Source organism: Clarias gariepinus, chromosome 17 (assembly GCF_024256425.1).
Source record: "Clarias gariepinus isolate MV-2021 ecotype Netherlands chromosome 17, CGAR_prim_01v2, whole genome shotgun sequence".
Classification (NCBI taxonomy): Eukaryota; Metazoa; Chordata; class Actinopteri; order Siluriformes; family Clariidae; genus Clarias; species Clarias gariepinus.
The window spans coordinates 7,665,295-7,687,800 of NC_071116.1; the positions used below are offsets into that span (position 1 = coordinate 7,665,295).

Below are 22,506 nucleotides of genomic sequence, written 5' to 3' on the forward strand. Positions count from 1 at the left end.
GAATCTATTTAATTATTGTAGGAAAATAATTGATTTCTGTGCATTTGTGTTACAATCTAGCTGGTTGTTGCAGCCCAGGTCTCTGAATGACACTCCAGTGATCGTGATCTCTGTGTTTTGTTGTGTTGTCAGTTCTTGTGCCATGTACTGTGTGTAAAATGGCATCAAAAATTCAATTAAGTGTTATTCTTTCTCAACTTTCTTTCTCTGTCTCCTTTCACTTTTTAAAGGTTGCCATGTTTAAAAAAATATTTTGTGCTGCCATGCTGTTTGTTGATGTGGTAAATAAATAGTTTATGAAAATATCACTAAGTCTGTAATTTATTAATTTTAATACTCATTAATGATCATGTCTCACCTCTAGTCTTCTCTGTCTTAATTTCAGGTTTCCACCATGTGTTGTAGATAGTTCAGGAGGTTAACTCAAGCAAGCAGTCTTTTGTTTTCCGCTAAGTACTGTTTAGAATACCAGAGGATGGTGTAGGTTTAAGTTTATTAAATTGATAAATATATACCAACAGGACAGTGTACATCGCTGTCAGAACAGCGTTTGTTTTCATTCAAAGGCTTTATGGCTTTGCCAATAATACCTAGTGGGCCGGTCTCTAGTCAAAATGCCCGGGCCGATTTTTTGTCCCAGTCCAGCCCTGCCTATTGCCAGTGGTTAATTTGACCAATAGACATAGGCATCTCACTTGGATGTGTCAAAAAATGGACTTCCCAACATTTCTCCTTCAAATGGTCTCTAAAGTCCTTTGAAGAATCTAGCAAGAACCACATTGCCTTCCATGTCCCATTTATACACTACTGTATATCCCTATTGAGCATGCAAGTATTTTGCATTCTTTTTTCACTTATTAAATTATATTTGTTTGAAAAAGAGAGAAAGAGAGAGGCAGACAGACATTCAGGCACAGATTAGCAAACAGTATACAGTATATGTGATCATGTCTCCTTCATATTTGGATAGGCTGCATATCCAGAATTGTATTGCATTTTGCATTCATAGTAAGAAACTGGGTGCCACTCCTTTTGCTATTTCTGCTGAAATAGTTGAATGGTAGGGTCAGAATTTGGCATAAACATCATGAAATCATGGACCTACCCTGGCTTGTATCAATGTTCAGGTTAGTGCTGGTGGGAAGGTGTGAGAAGTTTTTTTGTAATTGTAATGGTTTTTGAAGAATATTTTCTTGGACACTTAGTACCAACTGAGCAACGTTTAAAAGCCACAGCCTACCTGAGTATTGTTGCTCACCATGTTGATTCCTTTTTGACCACAGTAAAATCTGCCAGTTCAACAGTACAGTGTTCAAGACTGAACTACTCTGAAATGGCCTCCGCAGTCACCAGGGCTCAATCTGATAAAGCACCTTAGGGATGTGGTGGAACAGGAAATTCACATCATGGATATGCAGCTGATAAACATCATAAACCTGAGTTCATCATGTCGATATAGACTGAAACGTTTCAATCCCCTTTGCAACTGCAAAAAAACATGGTGGCTGCAAGATTTCTTTGTAAAACTCTTGCAGATTCAGAGATCACATGGTTCTATGAGAGATTACGTAAAGTGTCCACACTGTGGACTGTAAAAACTGTAGGTTTCTTGCTTAGATAACAATAACTACACTGTCAGACCATAAATGGGAAAAAAATTAATGATTGCCCCAACATCATTTTGAGCTGCTACTGCAAGAAATAAAGTATAAAAGTTATTTTTGCAGTTGTTGTTGCTTATCTGTTGATACTGAATATTATAGTGCATCTGGAAAGCATTCACAGTGCTATGTTACAATCTTATTCCAAAATGGATTAAATTCATTATTTTCCTTAAAATTATACAAACAATACCCCAAAATGATAATGTGAAAGAAGTTTACCAATGACTCTCAAAATTTGGCTCAAGTGCATCATGTTTCCACTGATATGTCCAAAGTCGAAGTCCAAGGATTGTCTGTAGACCTCTGTGACAGGATTGCATCGGGGCACAGATCTGGGACAGGGTACAGAAAAATTTCTGCGTCTACTTTCTGCAGGTAACTTTTAGTGTGGAGAAGTGTCCAGTGTGGAGAGGAAGTACACTTAAAGCCAACGAAGTTATCTTACCATATAAAAAAAAAAAATAGATACTTCTGTGTAAGGTCTATGCAAAACATTCTAAAGAGCTATAACTTCCTATATGACATGCAGGCTCTGATCTTGTAGAGGCAACATCAAGAATGATTTAGAGTTTCAGATTGTGTGATTTTCTGCAAAAACATAGATTTATATATCTTTTATATTCTTATTAACCATCCAGTTGTATCCACACACACCAAGACACATATGAATAGTTCAATTTTGCTGTCAGGGCTGTTGCTATTTCAAAAATAAGGTCGCTAATGTTATTACCCTATATCATAAACCTATTATAAATTTAATCATAATATTGAATTATTCTACTATAATAATAATGGTTATATGTACATATAAAATACTACAGTTGAGCTGTAGAGCAACTATGTAAGAGTCAAAGTAGTTCGCCATCTTTCAGAAACACAATTCCTCTCCACCTCACAGTTTTCAGGAATACATGAACACTTTTTTTTTTCCTCTCAGGATTAATATCCTTGAAACAGTAAAATTTTACAAAGCTCCTCTTTCAAGCAACTACTTTAAAGTTGCAGTATGTAATGTTTGGCAATGTGGAACTTGAAATGACAGCAACAGACAAATGAAGTATCATTAGGCCCAAAGTCCTTCCTTCTGACTGCTAAGGCCCAAGCTTTCCTTATTCCAGGATCTTTAGAGAAATACAATGCATTCTCATAATTACTTCTGGCACATAGCTAACTGAATAGTGCAGTCAGTGCAATAAACTAACAGCAAAGATATAGACATTGGATATAAGTTAGCTGGTTTAGTCTAGCTAGTGCGTATAATCTCAAGAGCATGAAGACATTTCAACACATAATTTTCTAGAATTGAGCAATATCATATGAGAGGAAGTGCTGTTGTGCTAGTTATAACTGAGTGTACTTAAGGTTGGGCACCAGTTATTATCAATAGATTATGATTTGTTGACTTTTTAAATCAGTTATTTTGCTTCACCAACACATATCCTTCCGTGCAAAAATAATTAACCACAACTGATGAAGCTGGCAACCGACAATTAGCAACTGACACTCAATCACTTATCTATATCAGTTTATCCTGTATTCAGGGTCGCGGAGGGGCCTTGAGCCTATCCCAAAAAGCTTAGGGCACATGGCGGGGTACACCCTGCACAGGGTGCCAATCCATCGCAGGGCACACACATAAACACACTATTTTGAAAAGGCCAACTAGCCTGATCTGCAAGTCTTTGGACTGTGGGAGAAAACCCACCAAGCACGGGAATAACATGCAAACTCCATGCATACAGAAACGGGAATCGAACCAGAACCCTTTAGATGCAAGGTGATAGTGCTAACCACTACATCACCGTGCCGCCTAGCAACTGACAGTTAATGTAATTAAAAGAAGTAAAAGTACTGTAGTTTTAAATTCATACCAGTACTACGTAGCCAAAAGATTATAAAACATGGAGATGGTGGACAGAATAAAATAAAAAAGGAGAGTAATACATGGAGATGGTGGACAGTTCTGTAAATTGCATTTTAGGCGTTTCACTTTATATTTCCACTCATTCTGCTTTAGAATATCAGCTACATTAACTTGCAGGTTTCAGGGTTAAATCACAAATGGAAAGGTAGTGCATTAGGGGGTGCAATCACTTGCCTTTGATTTAGCCTTGTGTTAGAAGCTAGTTACCTCTGTAGCTTACCTTAGGCAAAAATAAAACCACACAGAGGCAATTCGGACTGACTTAGTAGCAATTATTAAATAAACAATGTGTTGTTTAAGATGACATAATGTTATCAGAGGTGTTTTCTTGCTAAATGTGCATCCATGACTAATTTTGAATGTGGGTTTTGGCAGGCAGCTGCTCTCCCCTCAGTACTGCGTACCAACCAACATACTTTCACCCATGCTGTGACTGTCAGTTAGTGTAATTAATGGTTGTAGAACACCTATGGAAATGAATAAATATGGAAATAAATAAATAAATAAATAAATAAATAAATGAGTAAATCATTAAATAGAGGAATGAATGAATAAATAGGGAAATAAATAAATAGGATGAAATTAAAACCAGACAAAAAATGTGAACAGAAAAGAAAAAGAAAAAGAAAAAGAGGAATTTGTCGAATTATTATTTTTTTAATTATTATTTGGGTTTCAATTTCTGTGCATATTTTTTCTATTTATTTATTTATTTATTTTTATTAAATTGCACTTTAATTTGGTAATCACTTTGTCACTTTGTATTATTATTATCTCACTGCCTTCTTCTTCTTCTTCTTTTTTCTTATTATTTTTCTTCCATACCATACCGTTTCAAATTGTGTGGCTTATTCAGGAATGGGGTAATTTCCCAAAGACTTTAAAGGCAATTTACCACCCCCAAAAGTCCCATAAACTTAACATTGCGACCAGCTTTGACAGATTCAAGCACAGAGCAAGAATTTCGTAGAATTTTAAATTCACCACATTTGAAGAGGCTTGCAAGTTGTGTCAATTTCGTGGAAATCTTAAATTTACCACATTTGAAGAGGCTTGCAAGCTGTCAGAACATACTCTGCAAGATGTTAAGATAAGAGGTGCCCGAATTTGCCCCATTGACATACAATGACAAATGTAATCCCTATTGAAACAGGAAGTGCTCACATTTGCATCCTTGGTAACTTCCATAGGAACTTTTGGAACTGAATCCAACTGTGGATCCCGTTGTCATAGAAACATGGGGGTGGGCTGATTTTACTCAGACAACCCAGAGGGCACAGCTTTACCATGGCAAGCACCACTTACATTTTCTTTAGAATATTTACCTCTCTAGTAATTATTATTTTAATTCTAGCACTTTTGGTCCCAAATACAATAGCAATGTGTTTGGCTCCATGAGCTGCCAGGACAGCTTGAGAGGTTTCTGAAAGTGTCCAGGAAGTTTGCAGCACCTTGCTTCCTCATTCACTTTCACTTCTGGTCAGGGTTGCAGTGGGAACACCGGGAGTCTATTCTGGGGACATTGGTTAGGTAGGAACTTCACCTTTGATGGGACGCCAGTCCATAATAGGGCACCATACAGTACATGACTATAGCCCACCAATATGTTTTAGGAAGTAGGAAGAAAACCTTAAGGTAAGCCCTGCAGTCATTTAAAGCTGTGAGGCAGCAACACTACGATCTCCTCCACCACTGTGCTGTTCAGTACATTTTGCATAAACAAATTACAGTAAGGGCAAAAACAACATATAGTCTTTTAGAAAGGTGTTCCATGAACCTCAACAATAGTTTCAGAAACTATGTGGAAGGGATGAATTCTTCTAAACGTTATTCCTCAACTGGTATTTTGACAATGGTGCTGCCTGAAGCCGCACCAGTTTGCTTGAGATAATAAAGCAGTGATTCTGCTATATTTTGCTGCTCCAGCTAATATAATTAAACATTAGTTAATTAGATCCTCATCCTCACTTTATGCACAGGGGCATTTTTCATGCTGGCACAATTTTGTTCTTATGGCAAAATATAGAAAGCCCCACATATGGATGTGATGGCCTGGTGTCTAAATACTTTTGGTTATATGTTGTGCAACGGTGTAAAATCTAATTAATAGATGCTCTCAGAATGGAAATGCTTTATCATAGGATTGAAGTGATAAGTCAATGGGCTCTCATAAATGTGTATTGTTTATTGATTCTGTGCTATTCTTTTTGTTGTCAAAGTTGTTGTTTTTTAGCCCCTTGAGAAAGTTGTTGTTGTGTCAGAAGAGGATGTTTCAATATTGTTACAGTAGAAGCAGACTTCTATAATGGTGTCAAACAATTGGGATGATGGTTAGGTTTTTCTGTTAGTTCCAAAAATAAAAAAAAGCAAGAAAATCTTTTAGGATTAGGGTTAGGGTTAGCAATTATTAACCCTAACCCTAACCCTACATAATTTACAAACTGAAATAACTGAATGTTAATCAATATGTCAAAGTCATAAAGACAACAAATGCTTGACTTGAATTTCCAGAATACAATTAAGCACCTGTATATAAAGTGTGTACAGTACACAGCAGTGACCTGGCTCAACAAAATAAACATATGTAAGATGATAAGCAGTTATGGTGTCAATGGTGGTGGTGGCGGCATTGCGGCTTAGTGTTCTAGGGTTAGGGATTCAAATTTTCCCTGTGGTCTGTGGATTTTACATGTACTCCCTGTGATTGGTGGGTTTCGACTGGGTGCTCTGGCTTACCACTGTCCATAATATATGTCCATAGTATATGAGTGTGTGTGTCTGCAGGTTGAAAAAGGATTGTTTATGATGACAGCTGCATCACTCATTTCAAGCATTACGGAAGTGAGAACTCCCACTTAACCACTATCAGTTGATAGTTGAAAAAGATTTTGGTTAATTCAAGACATTTTAATCAAACCAATACATACAGTATATGAAAAATGCTAAGGATTGTTCTTTCAAGTTTAAGATGAGATGTCTCATCAAAAGGGCTGTTTGGGTCAGACCAGGACTGGTGATATAATTTCTTTTATATGAAGGTGTAAAACCGATTGACAATTACAGTACAGACGTCTTCAAGCACAGTACTGTGATGAGACTCTTGGCTGCAGTAAAAAAATTTGAATATTGCAAACATTTTAAAGGAGGCCATACATATGTGAATGACAATCCAGCTGAGGTGACTCAGATACCAGTGGAGTCACTCCCATGAACATCCAGCAAGTAAAACGCCCAATTCTTGAAAATCCTTGGATAATTTGTCACCGACTTCAAGTTCAAATAGACTTGTATTGTCATTTCAACCAGTTCAACAGTTCAGGAGATGGTGAAATAAAACAGCGGTCCTCCAGGACCAAGGTGGTACATACAACATAAATTAACAAAACTAGCTAGGACAAGAAATTAACATGATAAATTAACAAAACTAGCTAAGAACTTTACAAAAAGAAAAAAAATAAAATAAAAACACAGTGGTCTGCACTGAATACCTTTGGGATGAACTCAAATGCTGTCTGTATACCAGGACTTTTCATGTGTCACACTACAAAATCTAGTGGAAAACATTCCCAGAAAAATGGAGGTTACTAACATGCATAAGTGGGAGTAAACCTTGCACAAGCACACAGAAGGTGATGGAAAACTCATCTTTAAATCTATTAACTGCAGCAGCAAAAGTTGCAGAAGAAAATTATCTGTCTGTGGGAACTGAACACACAATCATTCACGAACACCACTTGCACATCACAGGAACATAGCTGGAAGTTATTACCACATCCTCTATACAGTCCTGACCTCGCTCCATGTGATTTCCAATCGTATGGGACATTAAAGGAGTTCCTGTGAGGCCAGCGTTTTAGGCATGAAGCAGGGAGAAACCATCAACCATCATGGTATCCATGCTGTAGTAAAACACTGGGATAAGTGCATTAGTGTCTCAGGGGATTATAGAGAATTATATAGAAAAATAACTAGTTTTTACTCTCATAACTGTGTTCTGTTTTTGTGCACAATCAAAAGTCAAAAGTTTTGACCTGAACGCAAATCGCATTTTCTGGTTCCTGCTTGTACTGCATTTATCGCAACTAAACACAACTACTATGTTGTTGTATTTAGGACCTAACACGTTCACATACAAGGGAAGCACCCGTGTCTAGAGACCCGTGTCTAACTGTTATCTCTCCTCTTCTGTTATCTCTCCTCTTCTGCTCTCTCTCTCTCTTTCTGTTTCCTCTCTCCCCTCTCTCCCTTTCCCTCTCTCTGTCGAGCTACACATGACGTTCCTGAGCTGCCAGTGATCCAGACTCCCTCTCCACTCTGGACCTGTCTGACCCATCCTGGTGCCCCGCTTCTGCTTGGAGATATTGTCACATGTATTGTCACATTTCTGAGTGATGCGTCTGGTGTCTGGGGACGGTTTCACTCTACCTAAAAAACGGTTCTGGCCTGGGCTGGTGTTGACAGCTGTTTCTCTGAGGACTTGACAGTTCGATAGTTCAGGACTGGAACTTCCTACAAGTCTACCTGAGCCTCCAATAACTAACTGGACTCCATATTAACATCAACTAACATCAACTGTTATACTGAACTGCCTGCCACCTAACACACAGTTTGAATGCAGATCAATTCCTGCTCTTTGTTACATCCAAATAAGGATGGGTTCCCTGTTGAGTCTGGTTCCTCTCAAGGTTTCTTCCTATTATCATCTCAGGGAGTTTTTTCTTGCCACTGTCGCCCTCGGCTTACTCACCAGGGACTATCTGATCATTTTGATTCATACACATTCACATTCCATACAAACTTTAATAATTCTTTTGATTGTGTAAAGTTGCTTTGCGACAATGACAATTGTTAAAAGCGCTATACAAATAAAATTGAATTGAATTGAGCTGAATTGAATAGAGAGTGACTGAAGGTGTGTTTATCGCAACTATCTGGCAACCCAGACTCCCACGGAAGTACCGCGACATTAGCGTTAGAGTTTATTCAGCGAATTCGGTGGCTTTAAATTCACCGGTTGAAAGAAATATACGTTTTTGTTTTTTTTTACAGTTAAGTCTGACACTTAATGCTTTGCAAAGTATTAAAATGCTTCTGTGTGAATACTATCTGAATAAATCCAAATTCTAACAGCGACAGAACCGTTTTTCCCCTCTACACATCAAGTCAATAATTCACTATAAACTCATTTTAAAGTCAGATTATGATTTTATTATGATTTCTGCACAAACTTGGTTTATTTTCGCCCAAACCTTTTTGTTAAAATCCTGTCACACATACTGGATATTTTCTTGACACCATTAGTTAGAGGAAGTGAGGTGTCGTCACAAGAGGAAGAAACTGAGCATGTAAAATACTTTGTTTTTCTTTCACTTTAAATGAATTGTTTGTTTGTTTCTTTGTTTGCTTGTGTTTCATTTACATGTTTCATTCCTGTCGATTTCCTTTTAGCCCAACCCACACGTCAGGTTAAAGTCCGTCTAGAAACGACATGAGAGTCATATGACCACCGAGTTGCACTTCCTCAAACTTGCGTCCCCACAGCGTCCCGGGGTTACAGCACTACAGCGTGAGTGCGGCTCTACTGCGGCACTGCTCTAAAGCTCTACTGAACCCAGGAGCTGTATACACGACTCATGGCAAGTTCACATACAAGGGAAGCACTCATGTCTAGGAGAGTGACTGTAGGAGCTCCTGGTCTGCTGCTTCTCCTCTCCCTGTTCACCTGCCTGCTGAGGTGTGCACTCTGTGCCAAAGCCAGCAATGTGATCCTCATCCTTACAGATGATCTGGATGTGGAGCTTGGTGGAATGGTGAGTTTTTGTATTTATTTCCATGACATAAGTTTTTCATTTTTTTAAAAACATGCACTTTCAAAAATTTCATTTGTTCTGACACCTTTCTAAGGTTTTGATCTACGCTAGGACGTCTATTGTATCAGGCTACACGGGCCAGTCTTGGGATGCCTTGTGATGGCTCACTGATGCACATGGAGAGCGAAGACTGGCCCGTGTAATCCGATCCAATAAAAGCTGTAGTGTAATGTAGATTAAATTGATGAAAAGGTTAACGCTGGTTGCGATGCATCACTGTTATGGTGGCAAAAGAGGGGACCTACTCAATAACAGGCAGGTGGTCATAATGTTCTGTATAATTCTATTTATACATATAAATGAAATTTCCTTACAGACGCCTTTAAAGAAGACTCAAGCCCTGATTGGTGATGCTGGTGCCACCTTCTCCCATGCAGTGAGTAAATGTAAAATATTTACATCCACCCCATTCATAAAAAGCACTAGTCTGTACATTTAACGGTCACACGGAGCTGACACTCTTACATTTGTTACACCTTTACTATGTACATCTTAAACTAAAAATACAGGCATACAGACGTGCACTTTTAAAAATGATAGGTGAATAAGGGTAAATACATGGCCTGTAAACTGTAAGCTAAACTACATACTTAAGTTGTTTTCTAGTCACATACATACTTCAGTGACTAGAAAGGAATGATGCATATTAGTTAAATAATAAGGGACACTTACAGTAGTTGTGATAATGCATATGATAATCTGTATCATATGCATTATCATAATCTGTATAGTCATGTGTGGTTTTATTATTATTATTTTTTCTTCCTTAAACATTTAAAAGGAGCTCTCAAACAAGTGACAGCAAAACTGTGTGATGAAAACATATGCCACTTTAACACTGTTCACTCTACCAGTGTTCCTGATATCATTTCCTGATGTTGCCTTGCGCTAAATACCCGTCTCAGCCCATGGAGCACCTCATAACGTTTATCATTTTTCTAACCATATGCTTCAGAATCTTGAAGGTTGCAGTCTAACTAATATTGTTTAATAAAGTTCACAGAATCTCATTGCCTGGTTTTGTCAAAAAGATTTTTGGCAAGTTACCAAGAACGAATTGTTGCAGCTTTCTTGAGCTGTTTACACCAGGGGGTGTTTAATTTTATCTGCGAAGGGCGGGATCTCATTCCAATCACACAGGAGTCACACCTAATTCCACCGGTTTAATCAGCCGATTTTTGGCTTTCACTAGACCTGATTACGGTTTACGCTTGGCTGAAATGAACATCTCCATCCACCCAGACTTTTCGGGAAAAGATCAGACAAACACTTATTACCCATCTTTTAAATTTTATACACTGTAACACATCCTAGTGTCGCTCACACAAACATTCACAACACAGATATTGATTTTGTAGCTTTACATCAGGGGGTGTTTAAATTTATCTTTGAAGAGCAGGATTTCATTCCAATCACACAAGGGTCACACCTAATTCCACAAGTTTAATCAACCGATTTTGGCTCTCATTAGTCTCAGGTGTGGCTTATGTTTGGCTGAAATGAAAACCTGCCAGACTTCATCCCAGACTTTTCGGGAAAAGATTCGACCAACACTGGTATACAGTACATTTACTAAATTGGAAGTTCTGTAACACATCCTAGTATTGCTTACACAAACGTTCACAACACAGATATTGATTTGGTAACAGAGTACGAATACCTGGACACTGTAATTGATAACAAACTTTGTTTTGAGTCAAACCCATATCTAATTTGTAAGAAGCTCCAGCAATGTTTGTAGTTCTTGTATCGTGGTTTGGTTTTGCTGTCCCAGCTAAGAGGGTCAAGGTGGCCATTAAAGTGATTGGAGTAAAGCAGGCCTAGCTTCAGAAGATATATTTTTGGTAATGTTCAGTGCATTCTTAATCACTCTATCAGTTGTCCATCACCCGCTACAAAAAGTCTTTAACCTTTGCCCTTCAGGCCGTCACTACAGGAGGTTTTAGAGTTCCTTCTGTTCATGTAGATGCAGTAGGATTTGCACTCTCATATAAATTTTTTTTTTTGTGGTTTTTATTTGATTATTATTATTATTATAATAATTATTATATATCATTAATTGGATGTCAGTTTTTGTCAATGGTGAATTTAATAAAATCTCCTTTGGCATGAATGGAGCAATGGAGGTCTAGTGAACTGTCTGTTCAAACTAAAATATTTTCTATTACAAGGGATGTTCACATCAAACTGGGACTAAATTATACAGAAAAACAGAATTGTTATGAGAGTAAAAACAACTTTTATTTCTCTAAATAATCCCCTGTTACACTAATGCACTTTTTCCAGGCGTTTCACTAGTGCTTGGATACCATCAAGGTCAAAAGTTTTCTCAGTATGGCAGAACCATGTCTCTTCCGCAAGTTTGGTGATAAGTTATCCGTTGATTTTCAAGGATAATGCCTTCCACTTGCTGAATGGGTTTGACTTACTGTAATCACTCTTGTAGATGAATACATTTGTGTTATTTATTGGGGGGGTTTCTTGGGCTGTTTTTTAATTGATCAGGGATCACTAATGCAGATTCTGGTAGTCAGAGAACGTTTTCTCTCATTGGAATTGAACTTAGCTCATAATTAAGCTTCATATACGGTTAGAAAATGCGTCCTTCCAAAAGGAAGAACTGAAAGCAGATAAACTCAGGCATGCTTGGTGAGCAGAAACATTTTCATTTTGTCTGAAATATTTCCCGTTATCTTTTTCTGGTGGTGTCCAGTACACAGCGACGCCCCTGTGCTGTCCCAGTAGGAGCAGCATCCTCTCTGGGAAATATCCCCACAATCACATGGTGCACAACAATTCCTTGTCAGGCAACTGCAGCAGCAAAGCCTGGCAAGCTGGTCCTGAGATGCAAGCCTTTCCTGTGTACCTCAGCAAGAAGTTTTATCAAACCTTTTATGGAGGGAAGTACCTTAATCAGGTCTGTGGATCTTTGTGTCTGCTTTGCTTAATTGTGTTTACGTCTACTTCAAAATAAGTATGTTCTATTGTGGTGGTGGTGTTTTTTTTTTTTTTTTAGTATGGGACGAATGAGACAGGAGGTGTGGGTCATGTTCCTCCTGGCTGGGACCAGTGGCATGTACTGGTAGGTCACATGCTTCATCATCTGGCTTTCCCCATTATTTCCTGTCAGCAGCTAAAGTCTTCAGCAGATGACATGAATGACCCACTTCCTCTTTTATTCAATCAGGGTTAAAGGGAATCTATTTATGCTTCAGCATAAGCTTTATCACACATTTTTCACTTTCTTTTCTGCAGGTGGGGAACTCTAAATACTACAATTACACACTCTCTGTCAATGGGAAAGCAGAGGAACATGGAGACAACTATGAAAAGGACTACCTCACAGACCTTATTGTAAGCTCCTGATTTTGATCCTTTACTGTGCTACTGGCATGTACATTTTTGGTTGTCCATACTCAGTAATACATGCGTCAATATTACTATAACGTGTAGGCTTCAGCATTTTTTATAAATTTACTGCTAGCAGACAGTGTACAAAATATGTCCATCCTGTCATGTACAAATTTGAAGTAGATTATATACATTTTATCACTTAGTGATTTTTAGAAAAAATAGTCTCCTTTTCGGTATCTTTTAGGTAATGGAAAACATCTGTTAATAATAATAATAAGCAATACAAAATATGGCAAAAACTGTGCACATGTCCACCCTGTCATGGAGGTATTGGTGATAGAGTGGACCAGAACAGGGTTATTTTTTGATAAAGTTAGCATTTTATTTTATTTATAATAATTTTTTTGGATTTTTCCAATTTTCTCCCCTAATTTTAGTCGTAGCCAATTCCTCCCTGTCACTAGGGGGCTCCCACATTAAGGCTACTACAACCACTCAGCCGGGAGGGCCGAAGACTATCACGTGTTTCCTCCGAACCGCGTGACGTCAGCCAATCGCATCATTAGGGGCGGAGTAACACACTCGGAGGAAAGTGCTAGCAGCTCCTTCCGCGTGCGCGAGCTCACAGACGCCCCTGATTGGTTGTAGAGTCGTGATTAATGTGGGAGCACGAGTACCTCCCATCCCTCCCCCCTGAGAGAGCTCGGCCAATCAGCTCTCTAGACCTCCGGCTGTGAGAGAAAAACAGCATCACCCAGGGTTCAAACCAGCAATCTCCGGATGATAGGGCGAGCACTTTTACCACTGCGCCACTCGGAGGCCCCATAAAGTTAGCATTTATTGAGCACACCGTGGCCCTTCAGTTGTAGGTGACTTTGTACTGTTTAGCACACATTTACATTTTTTAAAGGTTTTTTATTTATTAATATTTCGCTATGACAGTGGACATGTTAAGCTAGACAGCACTTAACTACAAACACAACATAAATTGGTAAATATAAATGTAAATATCTAATATACTTACAGCAGTTGTTTCAACCTCCACTGATGGGAGGCAAATTGATGGTTATGATGTCACTGATGACATTTAGGGGTAGTTACCCAAAAATGACCGAGTGGACAGCAATTTCAGGGACACAAACAAAATGTTTATTATTATTATTATTATTATTATTATTATTATTATTATTATCATTATTATAAAAAATAATATTAAAAATAAAATTATGATTTGTTGAGAGCATATAAAAAGTTTTTTCATTTTGTGTCATCAACCACTTATGGCAGTCGTCGAAGTTAGTAAAGCAGCATGTGGAACATAACAAAATCTGTTATGTTCATGTCTGAATGTTCGCTTATTTATAATCAAACTTTTTTATAATAATTTTCATAATTTTGCAATATGTTCATGATACCTGGGTGATTCAGTAGTCTTGTGAAAGTGAGTGGTGCTGTAAAGTTGTTTTTCATTAAGTGAACCTGAAACCACATTACACATGTTTGAGCAGTTATTTCCTTTGCATGGTCAAAGTGTTGTAGCTACTTGCTTAACTGCTAAGCTTTGTTTCCATGGCTAGTCTCTCTTTAAACCTCTGTATATGAAAGATACTGTGTTCTTTGAAAATTTCTGTGGCCCTGATCAATTGCAGAGCACAAGAAAGAGAACATCCAGAACCACATTACATTAAGTCATAGACTGGCCACACCTTATTGCAAAAAAGTTATAGATTCATTCCTTTATTTATCTTCTGTAACATCTTTGAAAAGGAAATCGTACAACCCTGAGAGAACTCATGTGCACACAGACAACACAGACAGAAGCCTAAGCTGTAGGTGTGAGTCAGTCTATTATCAGTAGATCTATGGAAGATGTTAAAATATGTTCAAACTATCAAGCTAGCAAGCAACAGCTGACTTCAATTTTGTACACATGCACATTATGACACCGGTTTCTGGCATGTTCAAGCAGCATCTCTAGTAAGATTTAATAATTTTTTTCTAGTACGGTGCTGTTTTTTTCTAATCTGCTAGTATGAAGCCTAGCACTTAACATGTAAATCAAACTTAAGTAAAGAGTGTAAATGAAATGCATGTTATGAATTAGTAGTTATTCTATAATATACGAGAGGAGTTCAAGTCAAACCGGGAGTTGGGATGAAATTTCTCATGAGTGGAGGTTTGAAGAGCATAGTATAATGTTGAAATTTTTAGATACAGTAAAACATTTCAAGGTTGTAGGTATGTGAATGACGATCCTGGCCGGGATAGCTCGAAGCCCACTGCAGTCCGTTCCTGCAGTGCCTGGAGGAATGGTGGCGTAGGGGTTAGTGGCGTATCCCGCCTTGTGACCCTGTACAGGAAAATCAGTATAGAAGATGAATGAATGAATGAATAAATGAGCCTGTCACCAACTTGCGGAAGAGACGCTCCTGTCTGTGGGAATTGTACACACACACTCATTCACAACACCACTTGTACATTACCCAACCCATTAGTGTATCAGAGGATTATATAGAGAAATAAAGGTAGTTTTTGCAAAAAAAATTCTAGTTTGACTTATACACCCCTCATAGATACGAAGCTCAAGCATGTTTCCCTTTTTTATTTATTTAGTTTTTTTTTAGTAACATTTGTCAATTTATTCTTAGTTGAACAGATCACTGAATTTCCTGGATTCGCGAAGCCCCCAGCATCCATTCTTTGTGATGCTGTGCCCTCCAGCCCCTCACTCTCCCTGGACTGCAGCTCCGGCATACCAGAACAGCTTTGTTAATGTCAAAGCTCCACGCGACGGCAGTTTTAACAAACCTGGAAAAGTATCTGAACTTATGAACTAGTCCATATTTCCTTTTATCTATAATGTGGCCTTTGTGAACATTCTGTGCATTTGGCTTTCTTTTTTCAGGACAAGCACTGGTTGCTGCGTCAGCCTGTTAACCCAATGCTGAACAGCTCCATTGATTATCTCGACAACGCTTTCCATAAAAGGTATATAATGGATAAAAATGTTTCAATAGACAGTAAATGTTAGGTATTCTCCTCCCATGCTTAGTGTATGTACCATGGTGTCTGATTTCCATCAAGGTGGCAGACCCTTCTGTCTGTCGACGACATGGTGGAGAAGCTGGTAAAGAAATTGCAAGACATCAAGGAGCTGGACAACACTTATATTTTCTTCACTTCCGACAACGGTTACCACACAGGTACACGCTCATTCGTTATTCCTCCTAGACACAATCGTGTTTGACTTTTATACCCTACGTTATGTTAATTTTGTTACGATTTCAGGTCAGTTTTCCCTTCCCATTGACAAAAGACAGCTGTATGAATTTGACATCCGTGTGCCACTTTTGGTTCGCGGGCCCGGGATCAAGCCCAACCAAACTCTGCAGGTTAGTTTTTAAAGCTTTGACACCTTCTCGTCGATATGTGAATGCATTGCTTGATAGTGTTTGGTTTTAATGTGTTTCAGGACCCGGTATTGAATATCGATCTCCCTATGACCATCCTCGACATTGCCGGAGTTAATATCTCTCTCGTGGATATGGACGGGCAGTCTTTTCTACCCCAGCTTGTGAGCGGTGATATTTTTACAACATTATACAGTAAAACCTCTTTAATCAATTTAGTAGTCTTTTGTTTTGTCGCAGCATTAAACAAATTATTGACAGAATTGGGCCATAAAACTGAATATGGAATACAGAATACATATACGAGTGGTGTTCAAGTCAAACCAGGACTTGTGCTAAACTCTCTTGTTCATAAAGATGTAAAACTAATTGACATTTACAGAAGACTCGGATACTGTAAATACTCAGTTTACTGACTATTAGATATATATATATATACTCAGTAAATTCGATTCAATTTAATTAAATACCATTTTTAACATTGGTCATTGTTGCAAAGCATCATTACAGAATTAAAGAAAATTATAGAAACGTGTATGAAATGTGAGAAATGTATATGAATCAAAATGATCAGCTTATCAAGGGCAACGGTAGGAAGAAAAATGTTCGTGTACTATAGACTGTCAGCTTAAATTAGTACACTGTGTGCAGTCATCCTTCAGTATTAAAACCAATATTTAGTCAGGTAAACATTGTGTATAATATGGAAACATAATAGTTAGGTGCCTGTCTTTTAAACGTACAGTAACCACTTTTTTAAGCCTGTAATGCACATGTTCCAACAGACATTTTCCCTACTAATCTCCTGGAGCTGTTTTTAGTGCCTCCTAATTTAAGCTTATTCCAGGTTCCTTTGTCATCTTGAGCGTGTGAGATGCAAATTTTTTTTTACTAGAACTAGTAAAACAACTGTGAGTTCTGTGAATTTGTTACAAGATTAGTCCTGGTTTCTATCCAGAGTTTCCAGTGGGTAAAAACACTCAGTGCCCTCAGCAGGACATTAAAGAAAGAAACACAAATCTGGTCATAATTAATAATTATGTTTAATAATGATAAAAATCTTTAATAATTACTAATGTAATTAAATTGTTCGTGTAAATGATTTACATTCATGCCTGAGGTAGATGAGGTAGTTGCTTACACCCAATCCAATCACAAAGCTAATGGTTAAGTACGTTAGCTTTTTTCACTTCTTTTGACAGTATTGGGATTCCAACTCATTAGCTTGTGATTACTCAGAACAGTACAGTGGTGGCCAAAAGTATTGAAACAAAAGTGAAAGTCAGTGTTTTTTAAAAAAAAAAGTCATTATTCTCAACTTTTTAACACGATGACAATCATAATAATAATAATAATAAGTTTAACATATATTATTGTATGCAATTATTAGTATAACTAATTAACTAATTATAAGTATAACACTCAATATATAGTATGAAGCCCTTTATTCTTCAAAACCTGCTGGATCTGGCTGGACATAGAGTCAAAAAGACGTCTGCAGTACTCTGGTGTCACTTGCTCAGTCCATGCCTGTTTGATGGCTTCCTGAAGATCATGTGCAGAAGACGGTTGCCTGCTACTACCATCATTATCCAACAGTGTTTTAATTGGGTTTGGGTCTGGAGATGACCCAAGCCATGACTCCACCCAGAAGCTGAATACCATGACGCATAGCTATTTTTTAAAAGTTAATTAGCATAACTCTTCAGCTAGATAGGTGTGAAATCACTTGTTTTGTACAACAGAGATGACTAATACATTGAATGTTGTTTTAATATCTTAAAACAACACCATTACAAATGAGTAGGAACTTGCTGTGCTTTTGCTCAGCGATGCGATGCACACTTTGTCAAGGTTTGAGTGTTTTGTTGTATGAGAGGAAACCCTTCAAGATTTCAGAACTGACGCTCCATTTTTATAGTAGAAAGCTTCGTCTGTTCAAATGATACTATCCTTTTTATAAAAAGTAAACTGTGCTAGAGCATCAAATGGATCATTAGACTACATGTTCTACAACTATTTTCAAGTTGAATGTACACATTTTATTTATACTGTATATGTTTTGGTGTGTTCTACTGGTTCATTTGTCACCTCAGTGGTTCGTGTTTGTGGTGTTGTGCGAGTGCAACTTAACCACATTTCTTCCTTAACGGGGTGCATGTGGCTTTGTCTTGCAATTCATATGACTCTTGAACTCATTTTTCTTTTCTCTTTCAGTGCAGTTCCCTTTGATAAGTTTTCTTTTTTAATCTATTTGATCAGAGGCAAGTTGATTAAATTTCTATTACACCAAGGGAGAGGAAGTTGTCTGGCCTCAAAGCAAAGCACACATCTTTATGAATGTGTACGTGTACTTGATGATACAATAGTAAAAAAAAAAAAATGTGATGGTAGCAAATGTTTGGAAAAACAATATTTAAAACATGTACAATTATTCATCTGGTTATCCTCTTGTTCTTCTATATAGCAGCAGGAAGGATTGCTGTAACTGTGTTATCATTGTGTATGCAGGCACCGTCCTTGCGCAACGGCACTTCACGTCCCTACTTTTTAGTGGAGTACACTGGTGAGGGCCACACCGCTAAAGATCCTCAGTGCCCCAAACTCGGCCCTGGAGTGGCTGTAAGTGTCTGTAATTAATAGTAAACAAAACTTAATAGTTTAAGTTCTTGCTTCCAGACTTATTTTTGGACTTCCTACAGAGTTATTTTGGTTCCACAGGAGTGCTTTCCAGACTGTGTTTGTGAGGATGCCTTCAACAACACATATGCCTGCGTTAGGACTTTCAAGGACAATGACTTGCAGTACTGTGAATTTGCTGATGATGAGGTAAGTACGTGATTGCTGTGATCTGAACGGAGGTGTAAAGATCTGCGCACCGGACTTAATAATTCTGGATGCACTGATTCAGAGTTGTGGGCTGGATACATTGCCTGGCCAAAACGGTGTCTCTCGAACACATTAATATCACCTTTAGTTTTGTTTACAGCAACAGTCAGTGAAGTAAAACTCCATAAATGTGATAACTTGGTTACATTCAGGTCGTCAGCTGACTACATTTTATTGCCACATAACATGTAGGTCCAGACCTGACCGACTGAGGCAACCCCAGATCATAACTTGTGCTTCTCTTCTTTCCCTGATGCACCATCATTCTGGAATAGAATCTCATGGACTCATTAGACCACATGACCTTTTCCATTGCTCCAAAGTCTATTTTTAATGCCCTCTAGCAACTGACAATAGCGTATATATATGCATGTGTGAAAATGCTCTCACTGGCACAGTTACTACTGTACTGTAAATGCAGGCCAATAATTGTAAAAACTGTAACTTTTTTTTTTCTTTTGGCCAAGCAAAGTATGGATGACTTTATTGGGCCTCTATGCTTGTCATGTTTAGTAAAGAAGTAAAGAAGGCTTCTGTCCCAGACCAGGGGCCTGATGTATAAACGTTGCGTACGCCCAAAATGGGCATAGAAATATGCGTACACATTTTTCCACGCACATATCGGGATTTATAAAAAATAAACTTGGCGTAAATAAGTGCGCACCGTAAGGATGCTCTTGACCGTGCGTACGCACTCTTTTAAAAGAGTATGTGTTTTGGCGACACCAACTGGCCCAAATAGCAATAACTATTTAAAATAGTCATCACCCAATTAATCAAATTGCATCAACCTGAATTATCATTATCAGCATTCTTAACCAAGTGCAAATACTTTGAATTTACTTTTTTTTAATGAATAGGCTATAAAAAGGTATGTGCGTATATAACATATCATCATAATGGATGCTCTAGCGCTGTTAGAAGACCTTGCTAATGACGCTCTACGGAGGGAGCGTGTTTTCAGAGACCGTGAAGATTTTCTTGCTCATGATGATGATTGGCTCATGAGCCGATTTCGATTTCCAAGAGCCATCCTTTTGGAATTGTGTTCTGAATTACGGCCAGTATTGGAAAGACCCTCGCGGAGAAACCACGCGCTGTGTGTTCAAGTACAAGTGGTGGTGTCTTTTTAAGTTATTTTTTATTTGCATATGAATAAACAGGAAAATCGACTGTTTTAATAAACGTATCTTAAGGACAGCTGCATCTATTGCTAGATTTGTCACTTGGATATTTTAGGACTTTCCACTTCCGCGGAATTTGAATTGGTTGATTTAAATTATCCACAATAAAAAAGCAGAATTTTAAACAGACAAAAACTTATATAATGTTTAGATAAATCAATTACTTACCATCGTCACCGCAAATCACATCCGTATCACTTTGGAATTCTGGAAGAACTCCACTTACTCCTGTTTCCCCTATAATCGCGCCCACCCTTACATCAAAGGCTGAGAGGTCAGTGATTCCTTGACCACCACCAGTTGTTACGACACTGCGCCTGTGTGTACATATTCTTTTTTTAACGACTACTTTTAAGTCTGACCATTTTTTTTTTTTTTTTTTTGGTCTCTTGGACTGTGCGAGGCACCGATGTAACAGCATTGACTGCTTCTGTTATAGTTGCTCCCATTCTACCATCTTTCTTTTATTTGAAATGCCCGCAGAGAGCCCACCAAATAAAACTTTTTTTCGGCCCTCCACCTCAGACAGCAGTACCTCCATCTCGCAGTCGGTGAAGTTTCTTTTTTTTTTGCTTTTCGTTTCTGTTTTTTTTTTCATTTTTAGCCAACAGATCAATGACAATTATCGGTCGTATTAATATGCAGGGAGATCATACATATTCAAAATAGGCGGTCTTAACCTCCAAATATGGTTATTTCAGGAGGAGATTGGGGTAAGCTATAAGCACGTGCACCTACGCACAATATTCAGAAAATTGTGATTTATAAAGCGAACCTTGCGCAGGTTCTGGCGTACGTACGGTTTTATAAATCTGAAAACTTTTGTGCGTACGCAAATTCTGACTTATGTGTGTACGCACATTTTAAGGATGAAATCTACGCAAAGTTTTATACATGAGGCCCCAGGCCTTTTGGTCCATCAGTCTTGTGGAAGGGGATGTTGGGGTGTTTTTTTTCAATTTTTCAACTTTTGTTGTCCAACAACAATTATCTTTATTCCTATGGAAAGTGATGTGGACGAGACCTGCAGGTGCAAACCATGCTTTCCTTTTCTTTATTTTTTTCAGGCATTTGTGGAGGTGTACAACATGACGGCGGATCCTCATCAGCTGGAGAACGTTGTGAAGAAGGTGGACCCCGCGCTCCTGCAGGTCATGAACCAAAGGCTCATCAAGCTTCAGTCTTGCAAGGGAGACAGCTGTCGAAATCTTTAATAGCTACGGCACAGTAGTTCTGCTCAGGCCAAAGAAGTAACCAAAGAGTGTCTGATTTTAAAGTGATTTAAGCAGTTTAGGGCCTCGTTTTATGGGCCAGGATTTATTATTAATGACATTGTTTACATTCAGCCTTGCTGCTATATTCCTTTTCAATAAGCAGTAAAGAAACAGACTGGTATTTTATACATTTTTACACATTAACACAGATGCACTGCTAATAAGAATAATGCACAGCGCTGCACATTGTGATTCATTAGGATGAAGAGAAAAAAACAAAAGATTATTTAATCACCGAATTATACTAATGAAATACCTCGGGTCCGTTCCAAGACCTGTAGTCGATACCATTCTGTAATACTACTGCTTGTATTACAGAAAATATATAATAAAAAAAAACCACAACATAACACAGGCTTCACTTGATTGTTTCTTTATACAACTACTGCCTTAAACTCTTTAACACAGCTCTAGAAAGGGCATATCCAAAAATCCCTCTCTTAAATGTGAATGTGTTCATACCGCAAGCCTGGAGACGTGGATCGTGTAGATTGATGTGTGTGTGTGTGTGCGCGTGCGTGCGTTTGTCTGACTTTGTTGCACTTCTTTATTTACATTTGCTGTTATGTATTCACCCTGGTTTTGTATTGTTTTCTTTCTGAGTTTAAAGTTTGAACAGGGTTCATATGTGTGCTTTCTGGTGAATGAAATCTGGAGTTCTTGTTTTTTGTCTGTGGTCTGATTAAAGGAGTGTAGATAAGGGCTGATATCTGAGGCTGCGTCCCAGAGCCGTGACACAGTTTTAATAGGAATGTTGAATTTGCTTGTTAAAGCAACCTGTCATTTTTAATAATAATTAATAAGCCACACTTTTCACATTAAAATAATGTACCTGCCTTTTGGAAAACAGCTTTTGTTGGCAGGTTATTGTTTTTTTTTTTCTAATCAATCTAAATATTTCACAAATAAATTCTAAATAAAATGTGTAATGTCTACT

At 38.0% G+C, this 22,506-nt stretch overlaps 1 protein-coding gene across 1 annotated transcript; it reads left to right on the forward strand.

The window, feature by feature from the left end:
* Positions 1–9,052: 9,052 nt before the first annotated feature.
* On the forward strand, positions 9,053–22,492 carry gnsb (glucosamine (N-acetyl)-6-sulfatase (Sanfilippo disease IIID), b). The gene is made up of 13 exons (XM_053516448.1): positions 9,053–9,398; positions 9,775–9,834; positions 12,172–12,375; positions 12,475–12,540; positions 12,714–12,812; positions 15,461–15,628; positions 15,718–15,800; positions 15,897–16,015; positions 16,101–16,204; positions 16,285–16,386; positions 18,734–18,844; positions 18,944–19,051; positions 21,363–22,492. Exons 1-13 carry the CDS (start codon positions 9,222–9,224, stop codon positions 21,507–21,509), a joined length of 1,548 nt encoding a protein of 515 aa, XP_053372423.1. The 5' UTR covers positions 9,053–9,221; the 3' UTR covers positions 21,510–22,492.
* The last annotated feature ends 14 nt before the right edge of the window (positions 22,493–22,506 follow it).

Bases quoted from the DNA above. Each gene is read 5' to 3' on its own strand.
- gnsb (XM_053516448.1), top strand. From the start codon at position 9,222: ATGGCAAGTTCACATACAAGGGAAGCACTCATGTCTAGGAGAGTGACT. The intron at 16,387-18,733 runs GTGAGCGGTGAT...TTGTGTATGCAG, and splicing joins AGTCTTTTCTACCCCAGCTT to GCACCGTCCTTGCGCAACGG. The intron at 18,845-18,943 runs GTAAGTGTCTGT...TTGGTTCCACAG, and splicing joins AACTCGGCCCTGGAGTGGCT to GAGTGCTTTCCAGACTGTGT.